This window comes from Lissotriton vulgaris, unplaced genomic scaffold, assembly GCF_964263255.1.
Source record: "Lissotriton vulgaris unplaced genomic scaffold, aLisVul1.2 SCAFFOLD_241, whole genome shotgun sequence".
Taxonomy (NCBI): domain Eukaryota; kingdom Metazoa; phylum Chordata; class Amphibia; order Caudata; family Salamandridae; genus Lissotriton; species Lissotriton vulgaris.
The window spans coordinates 177,204-194,977 of record NW_028252742.1 but is presented as its reverse complement, the minus strand read 5'-3'; the positions used below and the strand labels follow the sequence as shown (position 1 = coordinate 194,977).

The 17,774-nt window shown below is 47.7% G+C and overlaps 1 protein-coding gene across 2 annotated transcripts in view; it reads right to left on the bottom strand.

Moving 5' to 3' along the window:
* LOC147662037 (uncharacterized) overlaps positions 1 to 17,774 on the bottom strand; it is a 205,632-nt gene that overhangs the window by 134,514 nt on the left and 53,344 nt on the right. For both annotated transcript variants that reach the window (XM_086951165.1, XM_086951166.1), the window contains exon 3: positions 13,208 to 13,318. In XM_086951165.1, the coding sequence (XP_086807291.1) occupies positions 13,208 to 13,318 (111 nt within the window). The remainder of the gene's footprint in view (positions 1 to 13,207; positions 13,319 to 17,774) is intronic.

The window sequence follows — 17,774 nt, the reverse complement described above, 5'->3', positions numbered from 1 at the left end:
AACCTCAGAAAGAGGGGCCAAAAGGGGGGCTACAGCTTTTGCTGTGCACCATGCCACAAATCTGTTCCATCAGCAGGCGTATACCGTTTTAGTGGAGGGACGACTGGCTGCCAGAATGACATCACAGACTTCAGGAGGAACATCGAAAGGTGCCAACGGTCACCGGTCAATCTCCATGCATGGAGGTGGAGGCTGGACAGGTTCAGGTGGAGGACCTTCCCCTGCTACTGCGACAGAATATCCTCCCGAAGAGGCAGAAGGATCGGGGGATCAATGCTCATACTGAGTAGCTCGGGATACCAAACTCTTTGAGCCCAGTCCGGAGTCACAAGAATGACTTGGGCCCGGTCGTGCCGGATCTTCTTCAGCACTCTGGGCAGAAGTGGTATAGGCGGAAAGCGTACAATAGACCGCAGGTCCACTCGCGACGAAAAGCATCTCCGAGCGATCACCACCTTGGAAATTCAAACGCGCAGAACTGATGACATTGCGCGTTTTCTTCGGTGGCGAATAGATCTAACCAAGGCTCTCCCCACTGCAGAAAGAGACCTTGCGCCACGTCTGAGTTCAGACGCCATTCGTAATCCACCATGCACCGGCGGCTGAGTTAGCCCGCCCTGGTGTTCAGAGAAGCTGCCTGGTGTTAAACCACCAAGGTAATGCCTTGATGTTCCATCCATGTCCAGAGGCGCAGAGCTTCCTGACATAGGGTCCAGGACCCCACCTCGCCCTGTTTGTTGCATTACCACATGGGGGTGTTGTCTGTGAACAACTGCACTACACTTCCCTGGACAGAGGGAAGGAATGCCTTCAGTGCAAGCCGGATTGCCCGCAGCTCCAGAAGGTTGATATGGAGCCAAGACTCCACCGGAGACCAGAGGTCTCTGATCGCCGACTCTCCCATGTGGCTTCCCCATCCCAGGAGGGACGCATCTGTCACCACTGTGTGCTCCGGTTGGGGAAGGGAGAGGGATCTGCCACTGACCGAATCGCGGTTCGTGAGCCACCAATGTAACTGTCGTGAAGCGCCCTCCGAAATCTGGACGTGATCGAGCAGGTTGCCCTGATGCTGTGCCCACTGGAACTTCAGGTCCCACTGCAGAGCCCACATATGCCATCTGGCATGCGTCACCAGCAGGATGCAGGAGGCCATCAGACCCAGAAGCCGGCGGGTCATCCTGACTGAAACCCGGGATAGAGGCTGAAAGAGCTGAATCATAGCCTGAATATCCCGGACTCGCTGCTCAGGAGGATAAACCCGAAACAGCGTTGAATCCAGAACCACTCGGATGAAAGGTAGCTTCCGAGAGGGACTCAGGTGCGACTTCGGCACATTGATGGAGAACCCCAGCAAATGCAGGAGGTCGGCCATAGTCTGGAGGTGGGAGACGACTGCCTGGCGCGAGCCCACCTTCAACAGCCAGTCATCGAGGTAGGGGAAGACTGACTCTTCTGACCTGCGCTGATGAGCTGCGACCACCGCCATCGCTTTCGTGAACACCCGAGGGGTGCAGGTAAGACCGAAGGGGAGCACGGCAAACTGAAAATGCTCCTGGCCTACCATGAACCGCAAGTAACGACGGTGGGTCGGCAGGACAGGGATGGCAGTGGCCTGTGTGTCTTTAAAGCGCTCCAGGGCATTGTCAGCCTTGTCGCCAAAGAGGCGAGAGCCATCAAAGGGCATGTCCATGAGCGAGCTCAGCACATCAAGCATGAACCCGGTAGACCGCAACGAGGCATGGCGCCGCAATGCCTCGGTCGTGGAAATCGCACTGCCCAAGGAATCAGCCGTGTCCAGACCACACCTGATGGCAAACTACGCCACATCCTTGCCCTCCGCTATTGCCTGGGAAAGGACAATCTGGACCTCCTCAGAACACTGAGGCAGGGCCTCTGCTACCGAATCCCCCACTGCGTGGGAGTAACAGCCCAATAAGAAGGCGGTATTATCTGACCACAACCCCAAGCTGGCCGAGGAGAACAACCTCTTGCCATATTGGTCAATCGCCTTAGGGTCCTTATCCGGCAGAGCCGTGGGAAATGCACTCTGCGACGTCGAAGCCTGAATGACCAGGTTATCAGGCATGGGGTGAGTGGTCAAGAAGGCAGGATCACCAGGTGCCGGACGATGACGCCTAGCGACATTCTTATCCACTGGTTGCCCGGGGCCGGCCGCAACCAAGTGCCCAAGATGACTTTGGTAAGGGCCTCATTGAAAGGGAGCATCGGTTTCGACGACGTAGACGCCGTCTGGAGCACCTCCGTAAAGAGGTTGGTCTTAGGGCCACCATAGGGAGGTCGAGATGGGAGAGCCTCCGCAGCCCGACACAGCACTATGGTGTAGGACGCGCCCTCCTCCATAGCAGGCGGAGAGGAGGCAAACCCCGGGTCAGAAGACACATCAAGTTCACCCGCATCTTGAAGGGCATCCACCCAATCCTGCTTGGAGTTGCACTGCTGTGCAAGGGGGTCCTCGGAGCCGTCCCAATCATCATCCGGCTCCGGAGTAGGAGCCGGAGAGGGTGCAAGCGGCGCCGGAAGCGGCGCTGGGAATGGCGCCACCAGGGGCCGAACCGGAGCCGCATCCCAATGCAGATTCCAGGTCGGAACGAAATGGTCCGAGAACCGGGGCAGGGGCGGGAGAAAAAACAACCAGTACGGTGCCTGGGGCCGAGCCAAGGCCAGAGCCGGCAGTGCTGCACCTTGTGGCGCCGTGGCTGGAGCCGAGGGCGCTGGATCCAGAGGCTCCGGGGCCGGCGCCTGAGGCGGTGCCGCCGGGCCAACAGGATATGGACATGGGACTGCGGGGCCCGCAGGTGCGCCGGCGGGAGCCCGAGGCCTAAACAGGCAGTCCATTGCAGCAAGAAACTCTTGCATGTGTTAGGGAGTTGCCGACGGACCCAGGTATAGCGGGTAGGCCGCGGGACTCCCAGGCTCCAGAGGAGCCCCTGTCCCACTCGTCCGCCTCCAAGGAGCGACAGGGGGATGGCGGAGAGCGAACACACTTCTTTGACTTTTTTTTATGGCGTCGCTTACCGGAATCTGAAGGTGAAGACTTAGAGTCCAAGGAGCGGCGGCTCCGGTGCCGCGAGCGGTCCTGCGACCGGCCCCTAGACCCGGAGCGGCTGTGAGAGAAGTGCCGGACCTCCAGCATCTTCCAGCGCTGCTCCCGCAAGGCTTCGGGCCATGGCACGGCCGTCCCGAAGGATTCATGGTCAGGCTCCAGGAAGTAGAGCAGAAATCATGGGAGTCCGCCACCGACATATTACGGCGGCACCAACCACAAGACTTAAAGCCAGGCAGACCTACGTGCACCACAAGAGCAGAGACGGAAACAAAAGTCTAAAAAAAGTGGTACAAAAATGACGAGGTTCGTGCTCCATCCGGATCTCCGCTTTCGGATCTGAAAAAGAAAGAACTGACGTCAGCGCACATGGGTGGAGCCTAAGTAGTCTCTGGGACGTCATCTCGGCGCTTGCGATGCCAGTGACGGACGCGGAGCCGCACGACACCACCGACTGGCGCGTAGGGTACTGCTGAGCAGAAAACTTTCCGGATCCAGTCTATGGCCTGGGGAATATTCTAAGGTAAGGAATCTATCACTAACGTGTCTCTTTCAGATATGCAGTGCGGGGTGTGCGGTAACGCTATCCACTGGGGCGACACCCCCAGCGGATAGGCAAGGAAGGTCCATGAGCTCAGCAAGCCCGCTGGAGTCCAAGACTGCCGATCTTCTCCTGTCCGCACCTCGCGGGGGCCCGCTGCCATCGACAGGTGGAGATCCCCCTCGCACTATGGCTCCAGAGAAATGCTTAACGAGGCATAGATAACCCAAATCTTCTTCACGAACCCACCCTTTTCTTCTTCTTATGTTCTATTGCTATCCTCACACTCACGTGTCTGTTTTGCTGGAGTCTGTGTCTATTCCTGTATTGTCTCTGGTGTTAATTTCATCATCGGATTTGGTCAGTGTCCTACTGTACCAAGCCCTCATTATCTCAGTCCATAACTCTGCAAAGGGACGTTGTCTGAGTCCTCTCTTCTCGTTGTATGGCTCTTTCCTGTCTTTGCCCAGCAATCTATATTGGCCACCTGTCTATGTGCTAGTACTGGTGCCAGGTCTACAAATCTTGAGCACACCTTTTAGTCTTTGGTCTTGGAAAAAGTCCCAGCAGGCATACCCCTTCTGTGTTTGGGAGGTTTCTGCCCAATGCCATATTTATTTGGGTCAGTACTGCGTCCCAGTATTCTTGTACTACCGCACAACCCCAGGTTGTATCTATAAACTTGACATCTTGCTGTCCGCACCTGGGGCATTTTTGTGTTACTCCTCCATAAATTACATTCAGTCGGTGTGGGGTGAGGTAGACCATATGTATGTAAATGAATTGAATGAGCTTTAAGGCCGCGTTCCTAGAGATTGTCTTTGCACTTTGGAGTATCTTAGCCCACTCTCTATCTTCCAAGGTTTTCCCCAGCGCGTCATTCAACTTAGCCAACTAATCCTTTCCAGCAGTACCCGTACCATCCCTATAATAGCTCTGTAATGCCATTTTACTAGATGAGTCGCAGAACCAAGCGTGGTAAAGTCCTTCAGTATATCATTTGTTTGTGGTAGGTTGTTTCATCATGCCCGGTCCTATGCAATATCGACCCGCAGCACCAACTCTTTAGTCACGGATGTGAGCGCGTTGACCTTTTGTTATAGGGAGGCCATGGTATCTTCAATGTTGAATACCCTGGTCTTGGCCACAGTGATCCACTCCTCAGCCCTCCACAGGTCCTAGTGCAGCAAGGTCATGTTGGTGCCCACTGCTCCTATCTTGGCATCCAGCATGTCGCTGGACTGGATGATGGCGCTAGGAGCGCTGCATTGTCTGGCATCACATACAGGGTCCCCATTAATCTGCACACTGTGTTCTGTCTGGCCTCGGACCCTGCAGACTTGTCCTTGGTCATGCTGGGCCCTGACCGGCCTGTAATCCACAAATGTTTACCTTTCGCTATCAATGGGACCGCAGACCTGCCAATCCCCTCTATCCAGGACTCCAAGAGGGCGGCACGAGCAGTGGGGCGGGAAGAAGGCAACACCGCCCCAGAAATGTATTTATTTATTTATTTATTTAATTTATATGGCGCGTTATAACCACCGGGGTCTCTAAGCGCTGTTTGTCCAGATTTACATAGTGAGGTATTGCATTCACTTGATCCCACCTGTGCACCTAGGGTCTGCTCCATGCTTGTTTAAACAGTACAGTTTTTAGTTTTTTTCTGAAGGATAGTAAGTTGCTTTCCTTCCTGAGTTCTGGAGCCAGTTTGTTCCATAAGGCTGGGAGTGTGTTGGAGAACGCACGACCCCCCACCGTGGTCAATTTGAAGCGGGATTGGGACAAAAGAGTAGCGTCCGACGAGCGCAAAGTCCTACCCGGTGTGTAGAGGGATAGTCGGGATTTCAGATATTTTGGTGCTTTGCCATACAGAGCCTTGTGAACGATGCACAGTCCTTTAAAGACAATCCTCTGACGAATTGGGAGCCAATGTAACTCCTGCATCAGGGGAGAAGAATGAGCAGTCCTAGGTTTTTTATAGATCAGCCTAGCTGCATCATTCATAACCCCCTGTAGTTTGTCCAGCAGCCGCTGGGGCAAACCTATGTATAGGGAATTCCCGTAGTCCAGCCTAGCCAGAATTGTGGCTGAGACCACGTGTCTCAAAGTAGAGAATGAAAGTAAGGCAGAGATCTTCCTTAGTTGTCTTAGAAATGTCAGGGCCGACTCAGCAGCCCGCGACCGACTGCCAAAGGCCCCTTGAGAAAGTGTATACAACTGCTGTGGGGTAGCCACTGGCCACTAGCTATATTGGTACTGGCTCAGCCGCCTCCGTAATCATGGACCCTTCTGCACCTCCAGCATTAGTAGAGATCCTCCAGTGGCTACACGTGAGCCAGCACTTCTTCAGGGCTATGGCCCCCACAACTGCACAGTCTAATACAGTCTGAGCCAGGACCCAGCATGATTCACATCAGCCGGCCATAACCAGAGCAGCCCCATAGGCAGGATCTCTCCGCACACGGCAAATCCACTGACCGGGCAGGATGGTCTGGGCCACACTGATTCCACACGGCCCCTGCCTCCACCACACTCCTTCTCCCGGCGTCAGCCGGATGGCCACTTTCCATGTCAGTTCACTAGGCCGCACAGAAGACCGTGCTGGGCCGTGCCTACACCTCCTCTGGCAAGGATCGGGGAAAAAACACACGGGGCTCTCTGGGCCATGGCCGGCTCCCTTCCATACAGTGCTGATGCAGGGGCAACACAAAAGCCTGGGCCAGGGGCTGGTCCTCAATTGCTGCCCTAGGCTGTGTCTCCACTGCCCCTAGTGGGAGCCGGGGAGAAAACTGTGCGGCCAGCCCGTGAAGTATGGATGTCTCCCTCTGCTATGGAGCGGTCGCAACCTCTAACCCCCAACCAAAGTAAGCCCTGGAGCCGGGTCGCAGGATGGCGCAAGCAGGCCTCCAATCACCTCCGCGGCCTGACACAGACACCGACACAGCCACAGCCAGCCTGCCGATCCCAGTTCACTGTCATTAGGCAGCACACAGAGATCACGCCACCACTTTTCTCTAGGCCCTTCGCCGCCCAGCACTCTCTAGCTCATGGAGCGCTGGAAGGTGAAAAACATGACAAGAGTTGGGTAGGATGATGGAGGATTTTGGCGAGGCTGGCGGAGCTCGCCTAAAACATGTCTGTCATGGTGGACCGCTAGGCCACGCCCTCTCTCAGGTCGAGATTTATGTGATATGCTCCCTCTCTATCGATCTACTGTACTTGAACCTTCAGATGATTCAAATGAGCACCTCGTCCTATCAGAGATGCAGCTGTTACAATTGCTTGTAGAGGAGATTCATTCTGAAAGGGAACTCCTTGAAGATGATATTGGGCCCGAATCAGAAAGGTGGACATCATGTCTAAACTTAGACTTTAGGTCTAAACTTAAACTTTGGGTCTATGTTTAGCTTTGTGAATCGGGCCCTGTGTCTACTGCACCATCATGCTATAGACTAGATTGATGCAGTAATTAGCATCAAATGTTCTTCCTGTTAATCTTTTGACACAATTGTTCCTTCAGACACCATTCCGGGGGTCTCAATAAAAGGAGTGTATTGGGGCAATGTACACACAAGATGCCATATACATTAGGAGCAACAAGATTTGTCTGGTTTGGATTGTTGGCTCTCAATCACAGAATACATTTGTCCCAAATAGAAGACAGGCTCCCTCCTTTTATTGTATCTTTAGTTGCCTCTAGGTAGGATACCCTATGTACAGGAATGATGGTTGATATTTGCAGACATATTTGTAGCCTTAATTTGCATGATAAATGCTACATGGAGGTTTTGATTCGTCTTTTGCTGAGTGTTGGCCTACAGAAGCCAGTCACTCAACCATGGATAAATGAAGATAACCTCTCCCGAAATGGGCTACTATCACTGCCATAGTTTTCATGTAAAGGTGCAAAGAGCTGATTTAAGATCAAATGGTAGGAATCTAAGCTGGGACCCCTACCACTAATCCTAAGTATTTTCTGTGCTGTGGAACTGTTGGTGTGTGTAAGTACACATTTTCAAAGTCTATCACACACATCCAATCCATTTGTCTTAGATGCGAAACGATTCGATGAAGAACAGTGTAGTAGTTCACTGTTACATTTATCTAGCCTTCATAATTTCTCGCTTTTGAAGTATTTGTGAATCAATAAAATTGGTCTGAACTCTTGAATTTTACGTTTCTTTTGCACTAGAAAATAACTGCAGTATATCTCTGGGCCTTTTGGTTTGGATGTATGACGTTACAACGCATACTTTTACCACGCATGCCTTTACAACGCGGTTTTTACATCGCATGCCTTTACAACGCATAGTGCTTTGGGGCGCTGGATAGTGAATAGTTTAATTTACTATTCCAACTCCAGTCCCCGTGGATAGTAGGGAAGGTGTTGGATAGTAAATTAAACCTATTCCCTATCCTAGAGCGCCCCCAGCGCAATGCGTTGTAATGGTTTGCGTTGTAAAAGTTGCGTCGTAAAGGCACTGCATTGTAAAAGTTGCGTTGTAAAGGTTGTTTACCTTTTGGTTTGTGTGGCACCAGCTCAATCGCCTTTTTCAAAAGAAGAGCAATTTTTTTTATCAGAATTTAAATTTGATACTCTGACGACAGTTTTGTTGGAACTGGCTGTGGAACTGCCTTGCAAAGTAGGAAATATCCATGACACACAATATGTACCACACACTTGTCTCTTGTGATTGCACTTCCCTCTACCCGATACCAAGAAATCACTCCCCAACTGGAGTCGGAAATAAAGGGAGGTGAGGATGTCTTGGGTTTGGATGATGGTCTTTCATCAGGATACCTCTGGCCATGCGGATAATATTGAGGCTGAAAGGGCCAGCAAAGCGACTAAACCCATCAATGGAAGATTCTGCAGTTCTTAGTTTTATTCTGCTACCTGAAACCATTTTTTTCTTCCCTCCAATTCCACTGCTTTAGTTATCTTTTCAAGGATGCGTGACTCAAAACCCTCCAATCTCTGTGTCAAGGGTCTGGTATGGAGCCTCGATTGCTGCTTCAGTACAGACTTTGGCCCTGAAGATGAAGGGTCATAGGTGGGGGCAGTGAACTGTGGTGGTGTTCTAACACTTTCTTGCTTGACTCCATGGCCTTGTCCCAGTGTTGATCGTAGCCCGAAGGCAGCAATGTAGCAGCTACAGAGATTTTTTAACTGATGTTTTTGGGCCTAGAAGGCCGCCTCCCACAGGAGCAGTACTCTACCTCAGCACCTGGGTGTTTAAGTGGGTGGGTCTGTGGAGTGGTGCTTGGTGCCAGGCAGATACTCATGGCTATCCTGGGCATTGACTTTGTTTTCCAGCCACCAGAATTGAAGCTAAAAGTGTTCCCTTGAACTACTTACCCTCAGAGGAACTTGAAGACATAGTCTGTAGGCTGGGCGTTAGCTAATGCAATAGTACCTCTGAGAGTGATGCCTCCTCTGTCTCAGCATTGTTGCTTTTGCTCACCAAAGTTATCCGGAGTCTCAGCAGATGACTGCTGATGCTTCTTTAGATGCAATCAACGCCTTTTTCCCTTGTACGTTACCATTGTCTTCCTGCACCTTAAGAGGGGGAGTGGGCAGGGTAGTTGGTGTCATGCACATTTTGATAGAGGGAGGAGTCACCCAGCCTTTTGAAACTTGAAGCGTCTTCTCAGAAAAATAACTTGTAATGTCCAAGGAATAGAGTTTAAAGGTTTAGGTATAGGGCACTGAGTATAAGGTTATATTTTGGGGTGTAGGGTCATAGGTACAGGGTATATTATGAAGGGTTTTGGTTTAGGGTACACAGTGTTGAGTAGGAGTATAGGATTAAGGAATTGAAGTCTAGGGCTAAGGTTTGGAACAGCATAAAGGGTTTTGGGTACAGGGTTAAGGGTGTGGGATATGGGGTTATGGGTTAAACGTATGGGTTAGGGTTAAGGGCACTGTGATGAGTGTACACTGTTAAGGGATTGTAGTATGGGGCTAAGGGCATGGAGTTAAGACTGTGGGTATAGGGTTAAGAGAAACAAAGGTTAAGGGCATTGGATTAAGATTAGGTGGTAAAAGTGTAATGGTATAGGGTTGCAGATCTATGGTAAAGAGATCGGGTTCAAGATTAAGAGAATATGGCCTTGTGGTTCAGAATTAGAGATGAAGTTAAGAGTGTAGGACTAAGGATTTGGGATATAAATTTATGGGATTAGGGTCAAGGGTTGTGGTATATGGTACAGAGCTAACCCCAATTATTACATCTGTTGAGAGCACAATCAGATCCTGGAATGCACTAACTATGTATGACACAGAAAAGCTGTCTCAAGTAACATCTGAGATGAGACGCTAGAACCTACACATACTGGGGGTCAACAAAACTAGATGGGCCAGATCTAGCAGAATAAAAACCACAACAGAACAGATAGTACTGTTCTTAGGAAGGGACGATGAGCAACCTCACAAAGGAGTAGCCATCATCCCAAGCAAGGGGACAGAGAAATGCCTAAGTGAGTGGAAGCCAGTCAAGAGCAAACCCATGATAGCCAGGTTAAAAGGTAGACACATCAACACCGCCATTATCCTGTGCTATTCTCCAACAAATCAAGAACATATTTTACTAACAGATGCACACTGATTTGGAAGATGTGCGGCACCACAACCTGAAGATTGTGATGAGAGACTTGAAAGTTAAAGTGGAAAATGACAACAAGAAACATGCCCTGGAAAGGTAGGTTGTAGATCAATGAACCGTTAAGAAAGACTTCCTCGCTTGCGTTTTTCAACATCATATTGTGAACGTGAGCTAGCAAAATCCGCCTCCCAGCGAAATTTTGCCTCCTTCACGATCGTCAACATCAAGTTGGCGAGCGTGGAAAATCAACCTCCCGGCGAGATTTCTCAACGCGGGTGGTCAGATTTCTCATTGTGAGTGGTCGCGTATGCTCATGACCGCTCGCGTTGAGAAACTGTCCGTTCTCATTGAGAAAGCTGCTGCTCGAGTAAAAATCTACTCAGCAGAAAGGAAGAAGCGCCCGCCTGCGCTGTGCATTGTGGCGTTCGCGATGATTGCACAGTGTGGACAAGCATCTGGCACTGAAAATCACCGCAAACTGCATTTATCTAACGCACTCCGCGGCTTACGGAGCTCCGCATAGTACGGCAGAGGTCTTTTTTGTATTTCGCGGAGTTCCGCTTAACTCTGCCTAGGCTTAATGATAAGCAGCCTCTAGAGACGCTCAATGCAAGATGTCAGAGTGAGGAGGGGTGCAGACGTTGGAAGTGATCATCATCTAATGACTGCTCATTTGTAGCTGAAGCTCAGAAAAACAGAATTCACAAACATCAGGATGAAAGTATTTTGATGTGGCAAAATTACAAGACCCCTAAGAGTGAGAAGGTATTAGTCTTACAAATCAAACACAGATTCCAACTACTGGCAGACACAGAAGATCCATCTGAGCCAGCTGCAGATGCAGTCAACAAGAAATAAGTACAGTTCTCTACACCATATGTGAAGAGCAGTGAAAGATAACCTTAAGACCAAGACAAGGAAGCTGAAAGAATGGATAAGACAAGACACACAGCAAGTTATTGAAGACTAGCAGCCCGTCCCGACGTTGTCCGGGAGCAATTAGGCTTCAGGGCCCCCGCCCGCCCCGACGTTGTCCGTGGGCCCCCAGGAGCCTTCCTCCATATATTGCAGTATTATACCTCTATGTTTACTTTGTACGCTTTTGTAAACTGCACACGTCCCTTTTTCCTCCTATACCTCTGTTTACTTTCTACGCTTTTGTAACCTGCACACGTAACTTTTTCCTCCTGTAATGCACCGTTTGGCTCACTTTTGTAATGCTCCGTTTGCTTCCTCTTGCTACCTGCACACGTCACTTTTTCCTCCTATATCTCTATGTTAACTTTCTACGCTTTTGTAACCTGCACAAGTAACTTTTTCCTCCTGTAATGCACCGTTTGGCTCACTTTAGTAATGCTCAGTTTGCTTCCTCTTGCTCACGATGTACGCTTTTGTAACCTGCACACGTAACTTTTTCCCCCTGTAATGCACCGTTACGCTCACTTTTGTAATGCTCCGTTTGCTTCCTCTTGCTCACGAGTGTCATTTTTGCTTCATTTTTCCGCCGCTCACCGCTCCTCCCCGCCTGTCCGCCGCTCCTCACCGTATGTCCGCCTCTCCTCACCGCCTGTCCACCGCTCCTCACCGCCTGTACGCCGCTCCTCCCCGCGCCATGTCCGCCGGTCCTCCTCGCGCTCCTGGATGCCGCTCCTCCCCGCGCTCCTCACGTCAGCAAGCACGTCAGCAAGCACGTCGCGGCCAGCGCTTCTTCCAAGGGACTACTTTTTTTTTTTGTAAATTTTTTAAATAGCGTATATTTATTACGTTTATATAGCCTATGTCCATCTGCACACCCTGACGATTACAACGATGTATCGGGTGTGTGGATTGGCGCTGTGGTTCCCGAGTTTACCCGCCTCAAAGGTTCAAAGTTCTTCCTTTATAATAGTAGTATAGATATGAAGGCCAAAAAACAGAATGAGAAGCTAATATGATAGACAGACAGTGACATCAAGAGCGGACTGAATAAGGCCAGGAATGCCTTCAAGATGCTGAACAATGGGTGTAGGTCATCTCTGTACAGCAACCAACACCAAGCTGAAACTTTACCAGAGCTGCTTTCTATCCACACTCTTGTATGGATAAGAATGCTTGTGGATGACTACAAGTAACATCGCCAAACTGTCAGTCTTCCACATCAGTAACCTACAAAGAATTCTGCACATTTACTGGTCGCGGACCATCTCCAACCAGGAACTGCTCACCAGATACAAGCATGAGACACAGACATCACTATGAGAAACAGATGGAGATGGATAGGACACACCATCAGAGGAGAACAAGGCTCAATCCCAAGAACAGTTACCCACTGGACCTAGGAGGGTAAACGTAAAAGAGGGAGCCCAAAGAACAACTGGAGGCGAACTGTGGAAACAGAACTGAAGAGCCTGAACCACAGTCGGGGCACTGTGTTTAAACTTGCACAAGACTGACAGAAATTGAGTTTTTGTTTGCTGCTCAACATGCCACTCGGCATAATAGGCAGTAAGTAAGTACAGTTGGAAATGTGTTCAATGTAAGGTGTATTGATGAATGCTAGTTATTTAAGCCTGTGTAAAGGCTTCAAAAATTATATGTGTTGCTATTCATTGTAATAGTGTACCTTATTTTAATAACCTGGCGAAATGTTTAGATGTTCTGCAGTCTGTTCCAAGGACAGGTGAATAAAAAAAGAAAGAACACTCTTCCTACATCAGTGCACATAATATATCCCCAAAACAAGCAAGCGGACTTGCAGATTTGATGTGGTTGGGTACAATGGAACATATAAAGCTGAGGTTAACATAAGCCACATCACCATCTTACTATTTTAAAGGGGAGTAGCAAGCATATTGAATGTGTCAGTGCTTCTGTGTCACTTTATGCACACAAAACTCCATGTATGTGTAAATGTAGGTTGTGGGCAACAATTATGGGTTTTTGTCTGTAAAATTCTAGGCTACTGCTGTGTAAAAAATTTACTTTAATATGACTGGGAAATCACAGCTCACTCACTTTTTGAATAATTGTTTCTGTGCCTTGTTTCGGTCTCCTGGTGATTCCCGGAAATGAGTTGTTCCTTTACTTTAGCTCTTAATGAAAATACAGATGTTGCAATCACAGGACCTGTTTTACATTTGAAAAAGAAATGTTCAAGTTATGTATAACTCTTTTTATAATTACCAAATTGACAGTTATATTAGTATGGACACTAGAGAAAACTACAACAAAATGTCTTCTGTACTGACTGGAATTCACGAGAAACATTGGAGTTAGATCATTTATTTCAAATATCGTTCCTATGTGATAAGAGACACGTAGGAGGTCAAGTACAACATGGATGGTTCAAGGCTAACATTGCAGTGTGCTGTGCAGAGACCCCTCTTACCAGACTGGATATAGAAAAAACAGCCTTGTGAAAAGCACAAATTATTTATGACACCCACAAACCCCGCTCTCTGTGTAGATTACTCTGGAGTTGCCTTGAAGGGCTTGCTATGAACTTCTATGTTCCCATGAAGACATGGGTCTCCAACATAGGTCTAGGATGACCCGCTATATACTAAACCTTCACAATTTCCAAATAAGATGTATTTGTATAGAATTAGTTCCACTGTAACTCATTAACATAGTGGTTATCCTGACAATCTGGAAAGGCAGCACCCTCCTGAAGATACACTGCAGGGCTCTTGCCTATGATACTTCCAAGATGTATACCATAAATAAATCTTAAATATATTTAAAAAAAATAACATAAATCTTGCCCCTTTTAGGATATGTCCTTTCACAGATAGCAATATGTCCAACAGAAAATAAAAAAAAATATTGCCAAAACAAATGTGTCCGATTTTAATGTGCCAATATATGCAAACAGCTTTTGTGAAAGCATGTGTTGGCGTGACTAAGCCAGGCTATTGGCTTTGTCAAGTACTCCCTTTTATTAGCAAGTGTCCCAGTTATACACATTATCCCCATTACATGAGTATTTATCCAAATGCATTTCAACTCTAAATCCATTTACCCAGGGGTACAATTTGCAAAAACACTAACACTTAACCTAATGCACGCCAACGTCATGCAACTTTGTGTAAAAAATTATATTCAGCTATGGGGTGAGGAGGATTTCCATATTGCAGCAATAATAACGGAATGTTCCAAAATGCAATACAAAAGGGTAATTACATGAAAGTCACACACCTCTCAAGTTGTCAGATGGATTTAACACACAGGCCACTAAGATCTCAGCTACCTGCTTTGGCCTCCTCAGGGTGATTAAGAAAGTCCTTCCCCTCCTCTGTTCTGAGGCCAAACAGATAATTATACAGGGCCTCATCCAATCTCGTTTGGACTTCAATAACGCCCTTTATTTGGGAGCACCAGACTATACCCTACAGAAGCTCCAACGCACCCAGAATTGTGCTGCCAGAGCGCTGCTGGGAATCCCCCGGAGGACTTCAGTAAGAACCGGTTTAAAGACCCTGCACTGGTTACCTGTCAGGGACAGAGTAAAATTTAAATCACTCTGTATCGCCCACCAGACATTCTGGGAAACGGGCCCAGACATCAATCGCCCCCTGATTTCTCCCTACACGCCCAACAAATCTCTTCGCTCTTCAACAGCATTTTTGGCCGAAATCCCCAGAATACGCAGAGCCAGAGCAGGAGGACGCTCCTTCTCGTATAATGTTTCCAAACTCTGGAACTCCCTCCCTCTGCAGCTGAGGAACAACCCCAACCTGACTACGTTCCGGAAACAGCTAAAAACCCTGCTATTCAATGCCTAAAAGTAACCTCAAGAGTGCTTCTTCTGTTTTAGCGCCTGGACGCCTCAGGGCAGCTGCAGCGCTCTACAAGTCACATTTTCATTTCATTTCATTTCATTTCATTTATCGTGACATATGCAAAGTAGCTCTTGTTGATAGAAGGCGGGCTCGAGAGTAGCTAGAATGCCCTCCAGGAGCTCAACAGGGAAAACGATGACTCCCAGTTGTTGAGATCAGAGTGCAGGGATCTTACGTTCAAGAACTGATATTTGTTCCTATATGCAGAATTTACAAAAACAAAGGCTTAGAATCGTTTAGTTTTTTTCACAAAATGATTTATATCTGAATAAGATATTGTCACCTCATCTTTATGAAACATATGCAAAATACAAAAACATTTACTTCAACATATATATTAATACATCTGTTTGTTCTGTTCACATCACAGATTATTTATTTTGGCTTTTAACATACACATATTATTTTCATCCATGCCCGATGCATTTCGGGACATGTGCCACTTCATCAGAGGCCAATCTGTAAGAAATGAGACACCGGATGTTGTACTTTAATTCAATTGAGACCACCTGATAATATCATTACCACCTGATGATATCGAATTATTTAATAGCACTGAGTAGAAGGGCTCCGATAAAAGGATGACGACAGATTCACCCTGCACATTGCTATTTTTATTCTTACAGATTGGCCTTTGATGAAGGGGCAAATGTCCCGAAATGCATTGGGCATGGAAGAAAATAATATGTGCATGTTAAAAGCCAAAATGCATAATCTGTGAAGTGAACAGAACAGATGTATTATTATAGATGTTGAAGTAAATATTTTTGTATTTTGCAAATGTTTTATGAAGATGAGATGACAATATCTTATTCAAATATAAATCGTTTTGTGAAAAAAGGAACAGATTGTGAGCATTTGTTTTTGCAAATTGGGCACATTGGAACAAGTACAAGTACTTGACTGTAAGATTTCGATGATTTTAAGGCATGCTAGACATCATGCCTCCCAATGTAGCATGCAAAGAGTTACAAGGATTATTATTCATACTCCGTGTTTAGATGAGGAGTGCTACACTATTAATTATTACATCAGAGTGTAGGGATCAGTGCAAAGTCTGGGCAGAAACAACAGAACGAACTGTGTCACATTGGTGTGGCCGGATGTGTTACGCTGCAGCAAACCAATTGGAGGACTGTTGGCCGATCGGCGGGGTCATGGGGTGCAGCATCACCCAGGAGGTTGCTGATCACTGCAGGACCGATGGGTGAGCTGAACACATGCAGCTCTTATCTGGAGAAGCCAGGGCTTTGAGAGTGGTGCCTGCATGCCAAAGGACTTATCGGACTTGGTATAGTGGAATATACAGATCCCAGTGGGGAGAAACAACTACACAGAGAGATTCCAGTCAACAACACATAGAACGATGTATCAGTATTACCACATTTGACATTAAAGACTCTGGTGACAATCAAGCCCTGTGGCAGAACCCACCGCAAACAGCTGAGTCACAAGGTAATGCACTGTCACAGGATGTTTTTTTGAAAACAGATTTTATTAGATGGATTGCACATATAGTGCAGCGCCCCGTACTCCGGAGTTCACTGCCAATCATACACGTTATCAATGAATTAGCAATCTTTACATCATTTTTAGCCGGCAATAGCATCAACTTTGAACAATGCTTGTCCCCCCACCACTCCCAAACCATCCAACTCCCCCTGCCTGGATCCCACCCCTCCCTGGTCACACGACTCCATCTCCTCTGTTCTACAAAGCAGTTCTAAGTCCAGAGTAAGCCTACACCTTTCATTAAAGCTGTCACAGGATGTTTAAACGAAGAGAGTGGATGCCTGACCAAGTCCATATCCTTCTCAACTATGATCATAATACAGGCTCAGTTTTAACGTGGGTTAGTTGAAACAAGAATGACTGGACCACATGGAGCAAATTGTGGAGTGAGCAACTACTACTACCTCAGATTGACATCCTGGGACAGAGCCTCTGAGATGAAAGTACTAAATCTCACTGGCAATAACCTTGTAAAGTAAATCATGGAAACATCTTATCTGGGGACATCAGTACCCAAGACTTGGAGGTATTATAGATAATTCAGGGAGCGGACTGACACAAAGATCCCTGTATTTACTAGTACCCTAGATACCCCGCTTAGAAGGACTCTAGGGCTGGTTCACCATCAAGATGACATCAATACAGATGACACTGAATAAGCATTTATTAAGATACTTAGAAACACTACCTATACAAATCAGAATATTGTGGTACCCAAATTGAATATACAATGGGGAAGCTGAAATCTTTGAAGGGCCAGGACCCATCACTAGAATACTCATGAACCATAGGTCACCACAAAGAGAATCTCACTGGAACCAAGGGAGACAATACACTATACGAACCAAGTGACACACAGGAGAACCAGATTAATAATGAGCACTATAACAGAAACTAAAACAAGCATTTACAATGCAATGGTCTCGGCATTATTAAAGGTAGAGCTATTGGCATTGCTCATGACATTTTTTTTTTAAACATAAATAAATGGTACTGTCATTTACAATGGCAATAGGTGAGCATTAGAGAGTAGTAGAGAGTATTCGCGGACACAGAACCACACACACACACACACACAGAGCCCAACATACAAACACACAGAGCCCCCCCCCACACACACACACAGAGCCCCATACACACACAGAGCCCCACACACACAGAGCCCCACACACACAGAGCCCCACACACACAGCCCCACACACCCACACAGCCCCACACACACACACACA